Source organism: Taeniopygia guttata, chromosome Z (assembly GCF_048771995.1).
Source record: "Taeniopygia guttata chromosome Z, bTaeGut7.mat, whole genome shotgun sequence".
In the NCBI taxonomy this organism is placed as follows: domain Eukaryota; kingdom Metazoa; phylum Chordata; class Aves; order Passeriformes; family Estrildidae; genus Taeniopygia; species Taeniopygia guttata.
The window spans coordinates 8009026-8024506 of record NC_133063.1 but is presented as its reverse complement, the minus strand read 5'-3'; the positions used below and the strand labels follow the sequence as shown (position 1 = coordinate 8024506).

At 40.2% G+C, this 15481-nt stretch overlaps 1 protein-coding gene across 1 annotated transcript; it reads left to right on the top strand.

Moving 5' to 3' along the window:
- The first annotated feature begins 6342 nt into the window (after positions 1-6342).
- On the top strand, positions 6343-15409 carry CHRNA6 (cholinergic receptor nicotinic alpha 6 subunit). The gene is made up of 6 exons (XM_002188838.5): positions 6343-6812; positions 9098-9237; positions 10368-10412; positions 11072-11181; positions 11322-12306; positions 15130-15409. Exons 1-6 carry the CDS (start codon positions 6734-6736, stop codon positions 15250-15252), a joined length of 1482 nt encoding a protein of 493 aa, XP_002188874.4. The 5' UTR covers positions 6343-6733; the 3' UTR covers positions 15253-15409.
- Positions 15410-15481: the final 72 nt, after the last annotated feature.

Sequence of the window (15481 nt, the reverse complement as noted above, 5' to 3'; positions counted from 1 at the left end):
ACACTGGAAGTTTGGAGGGAAGGAGGGAAAAGATGCATAAACAAAAAATAAGGTTCCATCACTGCTCCAGCTCATTAACTAGCCCATTTCTATAATGGCAACTTGGTTCTTCTTTTTCAATTGTTAGGGGATTTTTTTACACACTAATTAGTTTGAAGACTCTTTCCATCACACCCCCCCCTTTTTTTTTTTTTTCCCCAACCACGAAGTTCTCCATGAATTTTATTATTTCTTTGGAACACACCCACAAATCTCAATAGTCCACTATTTCAGCCTCAGAGTAGTTATTCAGCCAGCATATGACCACAACCATGAATTGTTGGATCAACAAGAGCACTGTTAGGTGTGCTCTGTACACATGGTGCTTGAGTTACTTGCTCTTTCCAATGGCCTATTATTTCATTAATTTGTAGGGGCTAAAACTGGGCATTTTCATCTTAACCCTTTTTAGGCTAGGTGATTTCAGACATTCAGGTTGGAACTTTTTACTGCAGTCATATTCCCATAATTTGCTAGCTCAGTCTGGCCCTGTACCTTTAGTTTAAGACCCCTACCCTTCCCACTCATCACACTCATTGCTATTGTATTTTCCCTAACAATATTGCTACTATATCCATTATCCTCACTACAGGGAAAAGACATGAGAAGACCCACTCCCCCCACAGTCACTGAATCCAACATTTTCAGGATGTTACATCATAGCATCCCTTTAAGCATTCCCATTTACACTTCTGCGTGATTTGTTTCTTTCCCTATTTCAGAAATGCTAAATTTCTTAGAAATAAAAGGTTGGCTATACTAGCATCCCTGGAGGCTATGCATGTCCCAGTATAGAATTTGGTTGCTTCCACAAGATCCTATTCAAACTTGTGTGGTCTTCATGTTATTTCTGCTATTGCAACTGTGTGCACAAAGCTAGAGATTTCTGCTGGCCTCTCTCTGTTACAGCTCTTTAGAGCTGCTTCAAAACATTTTGTGATTTCCATTTTGGGGTTAAGGAGAAATGGCATCTATGGTGAGGAGCTTAAAAGAAGGTGCAGAAATATCCAATGCACCTTCCCTATAAATGTCAAAGTATGCTTGCAGCAAAGAAAGGTACTTACATTAGGGAAGTGTAGAAACATGTACATCACATGTTCAAAACCTACTCCCGTGAACTGTTGCTTTAGTAGAGAATTCTTAAAAAGCTGAACAGAGGTGATTGGTTTGAAGTTTAGTTCCTTGAAATTGATCAGATTTTATCAGTCTATATAATCTCAATCAGGTTACAAGAAGAATTGGTCCAAGCTGAAGGTCAGTGAAGGTAAAAAAAAATGATGCTGTAAGTACAATGGAAGGTGCTTTGGGGATGCTGCCATCAGTGACACTTCAGCTTGGATCTTTGTGCTGTACTCTGGTTGCTGCATCTTCTTAGCAGACAAGATCATGGGAATAGCCATCCCCATTCATGTGCTTGGCTACTCAGTGTATGTTGACTGCCTGACTTGCTGACTGCCCACTTCGTAGCTGGGGCAGCAGGGGCAAACTCACAGAGGGGCTGTGGTTCAATCTCTTTAATAAAAAAGAAAAATTAAGAAAGGACTTCATCACAAAGCAAGTTACTGAACTAAAGAAATCCTGTGCTCAGTTTGTGGAAATGCCCTAATCAACACAAGCTTCAAAGCCTCTTCCCACACATCATTTAAAATCTGACTAACAAAAAAAACCCCAAACAAACAAACAAAAAAAACCAACAAAACACACGCACACAAAATACCAAAAAAAAAAAAAAAAACCAAACCAAAAAAACCACACACACAAAAAAAAATCATGCCTGAAGCATGAGAACATTATTCTGCACACAGTAGTTGTTGAAGGTCCATCTTCACTCATGTTTCAGATCTGCACACTGGAAGCCATTGGTGAGTGTCTGGTTTGTCAGGGAGCAAACATTGAGTTGACATATGAATTTCCAGTACATGAGAGAGGCCAAAGGCCAGGACTTACACATGGATGAGATCCAGGCTTTGCTGCAGGGGGTGTGAACATACTGCTCAGGGTGTGACACTTGGCAAACTGGACTGTACTCACACTTTAGCAGAGGTTAGTGTCCTGGAAAGGCTTCTGTGACAGTTGAATGACTTCCAACAAGGCAGTGAAAGTTGGATTCTTCTGAAAAATGCTTTATTAGTCTGATTTATTGTAGTAATACCAGAAGTTGAAACAAAACACTGGATCCAAACAGCACTCAGGGCTTACACAGATTAATAGCAATCTTTTACCTCTATGAGACCAGAGTTGTCACATATAAGGCTACTGTCAGTATTGCTTCTATGAAGCTGTAGGAAATTATACTGTGTGAGGGAAGTGAGAGGTAGAACACAGACCAGGAGCTCATCAGACAATCACTTCTCTGTTGAAGTGGGGGAGAAGGGGTAGGACTGCGAGAATGCATTTCAGAAACCGAGCAGGAGCAACCAAGAAAAACAGCTGAGAAAGCATCTGGATGATGTCAGATGGGAGAACATAGAGAGCAATGATTTTCTCTGCCTTAGTAATAGATGCACACTTCTTAGTGAAGGATAACTCTGACAACACAAAACAATAGAATTATGGTTTTGCCTACAGGTGTAAATCTTTGTGACCCTTTTTGCCCACGTACTTGTGTGAAAAATGTCTCATGGGGAGTTCTAATTTGAGCCCAGCACTTGCTAAGATCAAATACTTCCCTCAGAGGGTTGTCACAGGTGGCCTCTGCCTCCCTGCCTGATGTCTGCAAAGCCTTGAATGGTTGAAAAGTCTGCTTTATTTCTGCAGTCAGCTGTCTTGAAAGATATGGAAAATGATGGTATCCAAATGTCACAAATCAGAACAGAGCATTTTAAGGTAAAATATCCGTGTTCACATGCTGATGAATTGCCCATGCAGCACAGACAGTGAAAAAACACTAGTCCATATACACTTTTCAAGGTTAACAATTCCTTAATCACTCAGAACATAAGGAGCTTCATGTTCCAGCCTCTAGATATTGTCCTTCAATTGCCTGCTCAATTTAAGTACCTCCCTTTCTCAGAAATCTCCCCTGTGAGCTTTAGCGAGTTTGCTGTTTACCTTAATTTAGCTAATGCGCAAAGATATCCAAGGCTGATTACAGAACTGTCAGTCAGATGGCAGGACTTGACTGATTCTTTCACTATTCCATTACAGTTTCGTTCTGCTGGCATCCCTTTTTACTAGCAGTAGGTTCCCGTGCCAGAGGAAGCACTGTGTGTGAATATGCAAAGAGGACCACGCTCTAGATGAGTTGGTTGATTTGCTAATAACTGTCTGCTTGCAAAAGCAGTAAGAAGCAGAGTAGACATAAAATTAAATGCTGCTGAGATTCCACTCAGCTGTTTCAGGGCAGGTATTACAAGCAAATGTATAGGTAGGCCTGAGCAAGAAGCCAGTGAGAAGTTGCTCAGATCCCCACAGTGCTTCCAGAGCAGGATAGGGTGAAAAGTGCCCCTAGTGCAAACTCTCTTGGCTGGTGGTAGTTAGCAAAGAGTTGACTGTGAACTTCTCCACTGGATGCAGGGGCTTCTCAGCAGATGATCAGGACATGAGTATCTCGTGATGGAAAAGGTGTTTGTCACAGAGCTTGTAATTGGTGTTTGTAACTGTCCTATTGCAGGTTAATCCATTGCATTGTCAAATCCTTACAAACAACTCAGATAAGCTTTCCAAAAATGGACTGCTTGGGTCTAGAGGAGGAAATCAGCCATTCAAACCTGAGCCTGACTCCAAGTGGATGTGCCATTAGGATCGCAAATAGCACCAGGGAGCATGCCTTCAACTCCTGGGTGCGTAGGCAACCCTCCAAATGGGTCCTCTCACTGTTGGTCTTTATTTCACTGTCAATATCATGCAGCTTTTACAACATCAAGTTCCAGTTAAGACGTGCATCTATGTCCTAGAAACCTTTTTGGTGTGCAGATTTTGTCCATCCCTGCAACTTGCTTGCCCTCTTTTTCCTGAGCACCTTACCTGAAGAAAATAAATCAGAGAATTTTTTTTTTTTCCTCAGTGAATATCTGCTTAGGGATAAAAGGACATGTAAAGGGACTAAATCAGCCTTTTCTTCCACACCTAGAGGGCAAAAAATTAAAGCCTGTCAATATATGCTTTCTGTTTGAGCCTAGCATTTTGATGCCTCTTTTGGCTAGTTCATATTAGATTAAATTAGGTATCTCTCCAAGCAGCAGTGATTCGTAACTTTTTGCTCTGCTTCCAGCTGGCATCCTTGTGCTGAGGCAGTACATCAGCTCGTCTCTCTGCATTCTCCATCTGGATGCCTCATCGGCCGCTTGTCATGGCTCAGTTTGAACCTCTTCAGCCTTTCCCAAAGACAGCACCCACTCCAGCAGGGTCTCAGCAGCACAATTCCTCCTGGCATCTGCTCCCTGAATGACTGGTATTGCCTCCAAATTCAGCCTGCTTCCCAATCCCTTGCTCCCCATAACAAAACAGTTCTTTCCCTCAAGTGTGGCAGCAAGGATCATCTCTGCCAGCTGGCCTTGCACGGCTCTCCTTCACTCTGGAGGGGAAGGACACCCATTGCCCTCACCTCTGAAGGCCATTCAGTCTGCAGACATGCATGTGCTAATCTGTTAACTTCTCCCACCTGATTCCCTGGCCTGTTACATTTTTTTTGGAAAGAACAATAAGTTTGAAAATGTCAAAACATTTTAAGTTGGGGTGAATTTGTTTTCAGATTGTATCTATCTTACCATATATCATCCTTCTAGAAGGACTGGGCTTTAACAGGAGTGCATATGCCATGACTGCAGCCAGCCACAGGCATCCTGTGATGCCACATGGCTGTGTAATTCTGTTAGTTACAGTTCACCACGGGCACATCAATTCAAGAAGAAACTATGAACTTCACTTGGTAAGGTGAGGTAACTGCAAGTTTATGGGCCTGGACTGTTAACATCATTCTAATTAACATTGCAACTTGGGAAAATCTGGCATAAAGCAGAATTTTTTAGTAGTCTTTACTTTTTTTCTTAGGAAAATGTTGGTAAAATGGAAGTTTAAAAGACAAATCACCATGCTGAAACCCACTTTTTCATCTTAAAATTATTTGCAAGGAGAATCTATATCTAACTTCAGTTTAGAGATGCCTCATAGCCATGTCTTGTGGTCTACACTTACACTCTGCTTTTGAGAGGGCAGAATTACTCCCAGACTTCCAAACACTCATAGTTTTGTTTCTTTTGGTTTCTCATCTCTCTGCAGAAGGCTCTCTCTCTCTAATGAGCTCTGGAGTAAGGCTGGTGCTTGTAATCCTTCAAAATTTACTTTTCATCCCTCAAACCTTGTCATGGGCAACCATTTCAGGGATTCACATGGGTTCACTTCAGGGATCTTCTTTAGGCAGTCAGCTCATTCCTAAGTGTTTATCTTCCAGACAGTCCTCTTCATTTCTATCCATACTTCAACAATTTGTATAAATGACAAACTACTTTCTTTTTCTGCACTGCAGCTTGGCCTCTGTGTTTTGTAGTATGAAGAGCATCCTTTTTTCATTTTATGGCTTTTTTTTTTCCTTCTCTCTCTACACTTACACAACAATGTAAGTGCCTGAAAATGCAGCAGCATTTCTGTTTTGATCAAATCATTCACCCAGTCACTCAGACTTGTTAATGCTGGATTGAGCACACATAAAAGGAGATTCCCTGTCTGAGCTGCTTTCTGGGAGGCTGAATGGCACCAAGTAACCTGTGGTACCTTCCACCCCACTGCAGCTAAACAGGACCATCAGTTTCTCAGATCCTTTTCCTACAGATTCTTTTCAGGCATTCCTGTTGCAAGGACACGTGTACTGAGCACCTGAGAAGGGAACATGCATTGGCCTCTAAAGGATTTGTGATCAGTTTTTTTTAGCACTGTGTTGCAGAGAACTTGGCCTGTAACAGCATCTGGTAGTTTTTTTTTCCTTTATTCTGCTCCTCTATTTGCACACTAGCATACTGGCACAGGAGACTGCATACACGAGGAAAAAAAGTTAGAAGAATTGATGTTGTAAACTGACTTGACTGTCAGGAAAGAACTTAGCATGCTTAGTTGCTCCTGTCAGATGGCAATAATAAGTCTACTTGCCTTGGATTTATTCACTGAGAATACTGTCAAACAATTCTATTACTTGATGTTGTGCTTATTTCAAGGTTCATATGGCGTCTGATAGACATGTTAAAACCATGTAACATCCATTTCCATCACCTGAAGAATCAGTCCTCAGCTAAGAAACTGTTTCACCTCAGCATATTCTGATGGACTCGCTCAGGTGATCACCAGGCAGCAGCTAAAGCAGCTGCTTCAGCACAGTGAGAGCTCTTAATGCTTGGGCTGAGTGAATGCTCCCCCTGCTCCGTGGTGGCAGTCCTGTGTCTTGCCTTCCCTCTCTCTCCTGCACTCTTGCACATTCCCCGAGGCAGGGGTGCGGGTGACTGGAGATGTGAAGTCACCTGGTAGGATGCTGCCTGCCTCCCTTCGCTCTGTACAGCACAAAGCTCTCCTTGCCTAGTGGGACTGAAAACAACTCTGCAAGGCTTTGCTCTGCTCAGCAGGCTGCAGAGCTTGCTGCAGATGCAAAACAGAAATCCATCCTTCTACTGCCTACTTACCATCAGGAGGGTTATATGTCTTCTTGCCTCTTGTTCCTTCCCCCAGATCTCTGTTCTCCAAAGGAAGCTCTGTTCTGCTGCTGGAGATGCATCCTGAGACGTGGCTATGTTGGTGTTGCCCTGCCTTCTGTGTGTGGGCATTCCTGTTCACATCCTTGATTAAAGGTAGGCTCTCTTTGATACCAGTTTCTAGAATATTTTCTAGTTACTGTCTCTGCTTCTGTTTTCTTAAATGAATGCAATGTGAAGCTTCCACCAGCTATTTCTAACCTGAAATTTGTAACATTTCAACAGTATTTGAAAAGAGCTAAAGCAATAATAGTTTTCCAATGTAAAACTATTTTTGTTTGCTGACTAATGGAAGAAATGTTTCTAGAAAACAATAGAAATGGATTAGGGTTCCTAGTAGTTTCATTTGGTGCTTGAATTTGCAAGTACTTAAATAATGCAGGCTATGGATGTGCATGGCAGTACTCACACTTTCAAAAGTGAGAACTTTATTGTTGTTCACTACTGTTTGTCATCTGTGTTTTAAATATGCTGCAGTCATTTCTGTTGACAACTCTCACGGAGTTTAGCAGGATTTTTTGCTTTTAGTCTCGCTTCTCCAGTTGACCAAGATGTGTATTAAATATACTACTTGTATTAGCAAGGCATAAGAAACTCTCTTAAAACAGCACCATGGGATAAAACCTAAATATGTCTGGTTTTGTTACGTGATTTTAAAATATGTATCCATTAAGAAGCCAGTGGGGAAATTTCAAATTAAACATGATTTTAGATGTATTTACTTTAGTCATGAGACTTCATGTTCCCACAGTAGTGTACTTCTAATCACAGTGCAATGGGTGGTGACAATGAAATCTGAAAAGAAAAATTTTAGTTCTTTTTCAAATGAAACAATACATCATATAAAAGAATCCAAACTTCATGACACATTCATGTGTCTTCTCTGAATGATGCAGAAAGGATGAAATAAAACATCAAGTTTTCAAATTTTTACTAGAGTTTTCTTTCCATACATGTAAGTGACCAATAGCCAACATTTCATCTTGCAGTCGTGATAATCCCCTGCAATTTCAGGATGCTTTGTATCACCTTAGAGGTGAAATCTCTTTTTCAAGAACAGGGGAGGGCCAGTCTAATCATGAAAGTGCAGCATGCTGAGACCAAGTGTCTCCCTGCAGGACATCTGCACATCCACAGGCCCTTGTGTTACTGAAGGGTATGTAAATTGCAAATTTATGTGCCAGAGACCATGCTGCCTGCCACAAACCCTTTCTATGTTTAATATTTGCAATTATAAAGGCTTATCATGGTTACTTGCCTCATGTGTTCTAGTGCAATCTGGGACTAATACAAAAGACTTATGACAATGAGTCTGAAAACAAATTTTTCCTCCATTGTATCAGCAAATCTTTGGGATCATCATATAGCTTTGATAACACAGCAGTGCACAGCATGAGGTGGAAATTCTAAATCTTGAGCTTATAAAGTATTTTTATTTTAGGTGCTGCTAAATTACAGTAATGTATTGTAATAGCAAAATTATTCAAGAAAATTGTTCTTCTGAGCTGTTGTTGGCAGAGGCAATAAAATAAAATATTTTCCTTTTGAAATCAAAATGTATAGCCTTTAACACTGTGAAAATAACTTTCAGGTTTGGATTATGTGTAACAGGTTAGGAGCATTCTTCTTAACTCTGCAGTGAGTCAGCTCAGTGCCTGTCACATACTTTGTTTCTTCTATGCCATCTGGTCTGTTTTTCATTAATGAGGGATTACAGCTGTGATCTGCTTGTTCCCAAAGAACAGTTCTGTATTACATAGGTGCATGCTATTCTGTAAGAAATGTTAATATTTCCACTTTTTTCTTGTTCATAGAACTTAATAAATGAACTTTCTGCAAAGAAAAATTGTGCCATCTAAAGAGTGGAAATATCAATCATGAGGATAAAATGCAGTCATAACGTTTAAAATTAGGAGGCGTCATTGTAGTCCCCTAATCACCTGACAGAGGTTTTGATACAGTAGTTTCAGCCTCAAGCTTTTAATTTCTGAGTAGCTATGCTTTTCATAAACACCCTGTTTTAATAGGAAGACTCGCAAAGATTAAACCTGTCACATTTCTATTTATATTTCACATCACCTTACTTTGGTGTGATACCAGGGTGGGGCCAAATGGAGGCTCATAGGCTAAATCCAGTTTAGGAGACAAAATCTCTGAAGCCATTTCCTTAGTATCTGAGGAAACAAGGAGTAGCCAACATTCTGCAGGAGGATGCTTTCAATAGACATACTGGTAACCTCTTCTCTCTAAAGCTCTGGTGGCTTTAAGCATGATCATAAGCACGAGATCCAGAAATATAGCACAGACTAGTATCTTATCCAGCACTTTCTTCCCCTTTTTCTCACCTCTGGCTTGGCTGTTCTTTATCTTTACCAATACAGATGCCACAGCCTGCGAATCAGAGGAACGGTTATTTCACAAACTCTTCTCCGAGTACAACCAGTTCATTAGGCCGGTGGAAAATGTGTCTGATCCTGTTACAGTGTATTTTGAACTGGCCATTACCCAGCTTACAAATGTGGTAAGACTCACTACAGAATACTGCTGAGCTTTGGGAGGGTGGTACACACATGGAAATCGCTGAGGCAGGAGATGTAATTGTGATGGCTGCACGCACCCACAACTCTCCTAGTTTTCTCTTCTTGTGTGTCTAAGTGCACATGCTGAGACCTTTGCTGTTCTTTCAGTCAGATGAGTTGTTCCAGTTGCTTGAAGAAGTGTTTGAATGACACTGATTTATTTCCTTACTCTGTAGCATCAAACCCCTCTGCTTCAGGTAGCAGCTCCAGAGCCCAGGGCAGAAGTATTGAATATTCAATCCCACTCTTCACAGGGCTAGCACAGTGCAGAGGCACCTAGTGTGTCCATGTAGTGTGTGACCAGTTCTCCTTTGGGGCTATTATCATTTCCCGGGAGTCCTGAGGGCGAAAATCTCCTTTTTTGCATTCTTTTCTTCAATCTATTTGTTTCAAAATGAGGTAAGGGAAAAGTGTGGCAAGCGGAAGAGTGGTGTTTTAAAGCATGGAGGTGGGGATGAATGTTGCATGCTTTGGAATGCAAATGGGTGTGGGGCAAACATGCTGGGCAGGACAGAGGCAACGTGGAAGAAGCAAAGCATCAGCTTTCCGATTCATGATTGATTGGCAATTGTAATAAGTGATTGCAATAAGAAGGTCTCTGTTAACAGCTAATTTAGTGCTGCTCAAGTGCATTTGCTTTAGAGATTTGCAGAGAAATTCAAAACACTGTGATGCAGATGCCATTTTCCTTGAATCTTGACCAGTTCTGTACTGTGTAATAAGAGCTTTTTAAACACTGAATCCAACTAAATACACAGCCACAGGAAGAACATTTTTCTTTTGGTACAGGTCAGAGAAATTCTAGGTTGTGTGCTCTCCAGATACTCAAATGCCTGGCAAAAAAAGTGCAGCTTTCTGTATATCTGATATTTATGGAGCATCATTTTTCAGTAAAGTTTTATTAATTTTTCAGTAGGGTTGCACACAACAGTGTACCATGTGTAAACCATTTGAAAAATGCTAGAAAAAAATCTGCTATCAGTTAATGTGAAATTCTATTTTCCAGTTTTATGGGCTAAGCTTTTGGCCATCTCAGGATACTATAACTGTTTATGCCTGTGTTTCTTTATAGGATGAAGTCAATCAGATTATGGAAACAAATTTGTGGCTAAGACACGTAAGTGACTGTGTTGCATTTCTCATGCATTTTGCATCAAAATTATGAAATGTGCATTATTTGTAAGTTACATGTATAGAATAAGTTTTTCTTTTGTAACACAGATTTTAAAAAATTAATAAGGAGAAGCTCCATAATTTAAAAAGTAATTTCTTCATCCTTTTTAACTATAAGTTACATATTCTTTCTTTCCTGTGGGATATATTCTTCTCCAACTTCATGATGATTGGTTTTCTTCTGGAAAATCAAGCTGTAAAGAGTGGTTAAATATGCCACTCTGCAGTCCTAGGTCATCCCCACCAAAATATTTATTAGAAAAAGGAACATTATTCCTGATAGTTTTAGTATTTTTACATAGGTAAGGATGCTTATAGGACCTAAACTGTTGAGAAATTATAGCTAACTCAAACCATTTTTTTTCAGGCACTGATTGTGGTCCACACAAAGTTTTTTGTAAAAAAATACCATACTTAGGATAGGTGAGAGACCATGGAGCATGGCCTCATGATAGGGCAATAGACAGCAATGCAGGAGAGCTGCTGTGCATCCCTTGCTGCCCTGGCCTGGTATGGCAGTACTCTTGTGGAACCAACACTGTGAGAAACAGATATTTGTTGTTTAATTTAAAGTTTTGTAATCCTGGTCCATTCTTCTTTCAGATTTGGAATGACTACAAACTGCGATGGGATCCCAGACAATATGATGGCATTGAATTTGTTCGGGTACCAGCAGATAAAATTTGGAAACCAGATATTGTCTTGTATAATAAGTATGATGATTAATTTTACGCATTTTATTGATTCATTTGAATCTTTTCTCAAAAATATCCCCTTGCAGCACCTATAAAAACACCCATTACATTTTACTTTTGTGGTAATATTTTTGGTTTTGCCTCATTTGTCTTTCCAGTGCTGTGGGAGATTTTCAAGTTGAAGGCAAAACCAAAGCCCTCCTTCGCTATGATGGAATGATCACCTGGACCCCACCAGCTATTTTTAAAAGCTCCTGTCCTATGGATATTACTTTTTTCCCATTTGATCATCAGAACTGTTCACTCAAATTTGGCTCATGGACCTATGACAAAGCCAAAATTGATCTTCTGATCATTGGATCCAAAGTAGATATGAATGACTTTTGGGAAAATAGTGAGTGGGAAATAGTTGATGCTTCTGGCTACAAACATGATATTAAATATAACTGCTGTGAAGAGATCTACACAGACATAACATATTCTTTTTATATTCGAAGGTTACCAATGTTCTACACCGTAAATCTGATCATTCCCTGTCTTTTCATCTCATTCCTGACTGTGTTAGTTTTTTACCTGCCATCTGACTGTGGTGAGAAAGTTAATCTTTGCATCTCAGTGCTTCTTTCTTTGACTGTATTTTTACTGGTGATCACAGAAACAATCCCATCCACTTCTTTAGTAATTCCCCTAGTTGGTGAATATTTACTCTTCACAATGATATTTGTGACTCTGTCAATTGTCATCACAGTGTTTGTCCTCAATATACACTACAGGACTCCAATGACACACACAATGCCCAAATGGGTAAAAACCGTCTTTCTTAGCCTGCTCCCCAGAGTCCTGTTGATGCAGAGGCCACTAGAACAGCAGAAAAAAAACACCTCCAGAAAAAACAAGAAAGTATCAGACAGTAAGTTGGGCAAGTCAAAGCACAGCAAACACAAAGACGCCAAATTGCACAAGGAGCAGTGGTGCAGTCACTGCGATCAGGCAGCTGAGCTCCCTACCACCAAAAGACAGCTGAGCCATCAGTCGCTGAAATGGATGGCAGAACATGTGGAGTACTCTCCAGAGGTGAAGGATGTCATTAGCAACGTCCAGTTCATCGCAGAGAACATGAGATCTCAAAACAAAACCAAAGAGGTAAGGGAGCCCCTTTAGGGCTTGTTTTGATTGCGTTGAAATCAGTGGTGATGACAAGGTGGAGTAAAGATCAGGGGCTGGTTCAGCAGGGCACATGTCCTGTCTGTTACAGGCCACCTAGGTAGGATGAACAGGTGAGTATTCTACAGGAGGCTGGAAGAAGTATCATGATGTATTGTACAGGAGGCTGGAAGAAGTGTCATGATCACTAGCCCTTGTTTTCATGAGGGACTTGAGCTTGCCAGGAAGCTGCTGGAAGTGTAACACAGCAGAGGAGAATCAGTCTAGGAGTTTCCTGAAGTGTGTGGAAGATAATTCCCTGACACAGGAAGCAAGCCAGCCAGGGTGGGTGCCCCACTGGACTCACTGTTTGTGAGCAGAGAAGGATTAGTGGAGAGGTGACAGTTGGAGGCCATGGGCACAGCAAGCACGGAATGATAGATTTTTTTCAATTTGGGGTTAAGTTATGAGGGGTGCCAGTAGAACTGGATCCCCAACAGCTAGACTTTGGCTGGTTTAGGAAATTAATTGCCAGAGTCCCTTTGGAGTGAGTCCTGAATGTCAAAGGAGTCCAAAAAGGCTGGACATGGTCTAAAAAGGAAATGCTGAAGGTACAGAAGCAGTAGCACAAGTTGCTGGGGAAGAAGACCATCTAATGGATTGCTTGTGTCAGGTCATAAATTTTTTTTCTCATTTGGGATTACTATCACAGAAAATGGTGCACATTGGAATTTAAAGGATTCTGGGGTCACATCCTTATGTGTAAAAACAAACTAAAACAAGCTGCAAAAGCATTTTCTGACATCAAGACCTCATAAGGAACAGAAATTCCCTGACACTTCAAGATATTTATAAAAGTGTTTAGAACCTAATGAAACATATATCTTTGATCTGTTATGGAATTTTTGCTTTTTGTTTTGAATCTTTTTAGATGATATCATAGTAAAATGATGGTAAAATCCATTTAGATGCTATGATAGCAAAATCAATTTCAAAGCTAAATACTGCTGTGTTTATATTGAAAATCACAACAACTTTATACGGGAAATGTTGATATGCATTTTTTTCTATCAGACTATTTTCTTGAAATTCATACAACTTCAGTGAAACCTACAGATCACCTTTATTCCCCCCTTTCTTTATGCCCTGCAGAAGAAGTTTCGTCTGAAAGCAAAATCTGTAAATTTCTGAATAAAGAAGTAGAGTTAAGCTGGTGACTGAATTCATAGAGTGAAAATGTAGCACATGCCAGCCTGAAGGAAAAGACAGGAATCTTTTGCCATAGAGGAGGATGGGGATTGAGCTGAGCCTTGCTTAGTACCCATGTCCTTAGTGTTTTGCTTAACCCACACGTTTCAGCCCTGCTTTCATTATCACACCAGCTGCATAAAACATATCCATGTTCTGATTCATCTTCTTTCTCTGATGGTCTCCCAAAAAGATGTTTTCCATGCAATCATCCAAATAACTTGCTGTCTTGATTTTACAGCTCACGAGAAATCCTCCTTTGCTACTTTCAGTGATTTACATTTTGCAAATCTCTCCTGCCACATGAAATTTTAATCTTAGTCCAGTGTGTTCATGAGCAGCTTTGTATCTTACCTTTCAGAATGTACTAGAGATGGGAAGCATGATTTTTCATTTAGAAAAATCCCCCTTTTCAGAGAAATATCAGGATTTATTCTCAGGCAAGCACTGAGAAAAATTATTCTGGAGGCTGCTTCTGCTTCAGCCAGATATACAAAGCAATATGGGTGGTGTTACAGTGTGTTAGTCCTATATAAATAAAAGCCCTTTAAAAATTGTAGAAATATTACAACATGTTGTAGAAACTTGTTTTCTACAACAATTGTAGAAACTCCAAGCTGTTGGAGTTCTTCCTGAGTGTTCTTTCATGCAAAGTACAGCTTCCATGTCTGATTTTCAGAAGTCCTCTAAGGTTTTTCCCTGACTACCAGCCTGTTTCTATCCATGGTCATGTTACTATCATGGCCACCCTCTTTTTCATAACATCCCTATCACTCAACCCAACACTAATGACTATCATAGCTATCCTCTCAGTAGCCCTGGGAGGTTGGATAGGATTAAACTAAACACAAACTTGAAAACTCTTACCTTATTTATCTGTTTCTCACCTGGGCTGTATTGCCATTATCACAATCTACAACTTCAAACTTACTCTACTTAAATTTTACTTATACTTCCCAATACCTACTGCTGTATTCCTCACCCTAAACACTATCAAAATCCTAAAGCCAGTATTTTCTTGGAGGCAAATATAACAAAATTGGGAAAACAAGTGGAAGATCCCTCAGCAGAGAGATCTTAACTAGTCACTAGTTTATGTGTGTGAACGTTCTTCTGATGCAGTGTTTCTTGTGCACTACAAGTTTAAAGGACAGCAACTTCACTGATTGTGGTTCTAAGGTTTGTCTCTCAGCCATGCAAAACCCCCTCTGTCCTGCTTAGCACATGACACTGCAGTTTGCTCAGCTGGAGCTCATAGTCCATGTGTCTGTGCATCCAGTTTCCTGAATTCAGTGGGGCTTGACTGGTGAGACTCTAATATTTAGAACAATTCCGCAGACTATGACAGTGTTGTATGTTCTCAGCCAAAAGTGGTAAAATACCGTTAGAAAATCAGCCCCCTCTGAAGAGATGTGAAAACTGCAGCAACTATAAGCATGACAAGCAACATTCCTAACTTGCACATGTGTTCTTTACATCAAAAGCACAAAGGGCATTTTTACTGCATAATGTCAACTCACAGTTCTATGTAACATTACATGTAGTTTATCCTTCTCTTTTTTCATTCTCTTGCAGGTGGAAGATGATTGGAAATACGTAGCTATGGTGATAGACAGAGTATTTCTCTGGGTATTTATAATCCTGTGTGTTTTTGGGACTGTAGGGCTCTTCATCCAGCCACTAATAGCAGAAACATAACTCAATCTACTGCTTTTTATCCACTTTGGCTCTTGTTTCATTTTCAGTTCAGAAATTTACATTCTGTTTCTCTCCTCTAACATAACACATCTGCTCACCACTTCATCAGCACTCAGCCACAGAGGCTCCCAGAGCAATAAAGTATGTGTTTATATTTATGTTTGAAAACAGACAGGTCTTAAGCATTTAATCATATTTAAAGACAAATTGACTTAATGTTAGAATGTGG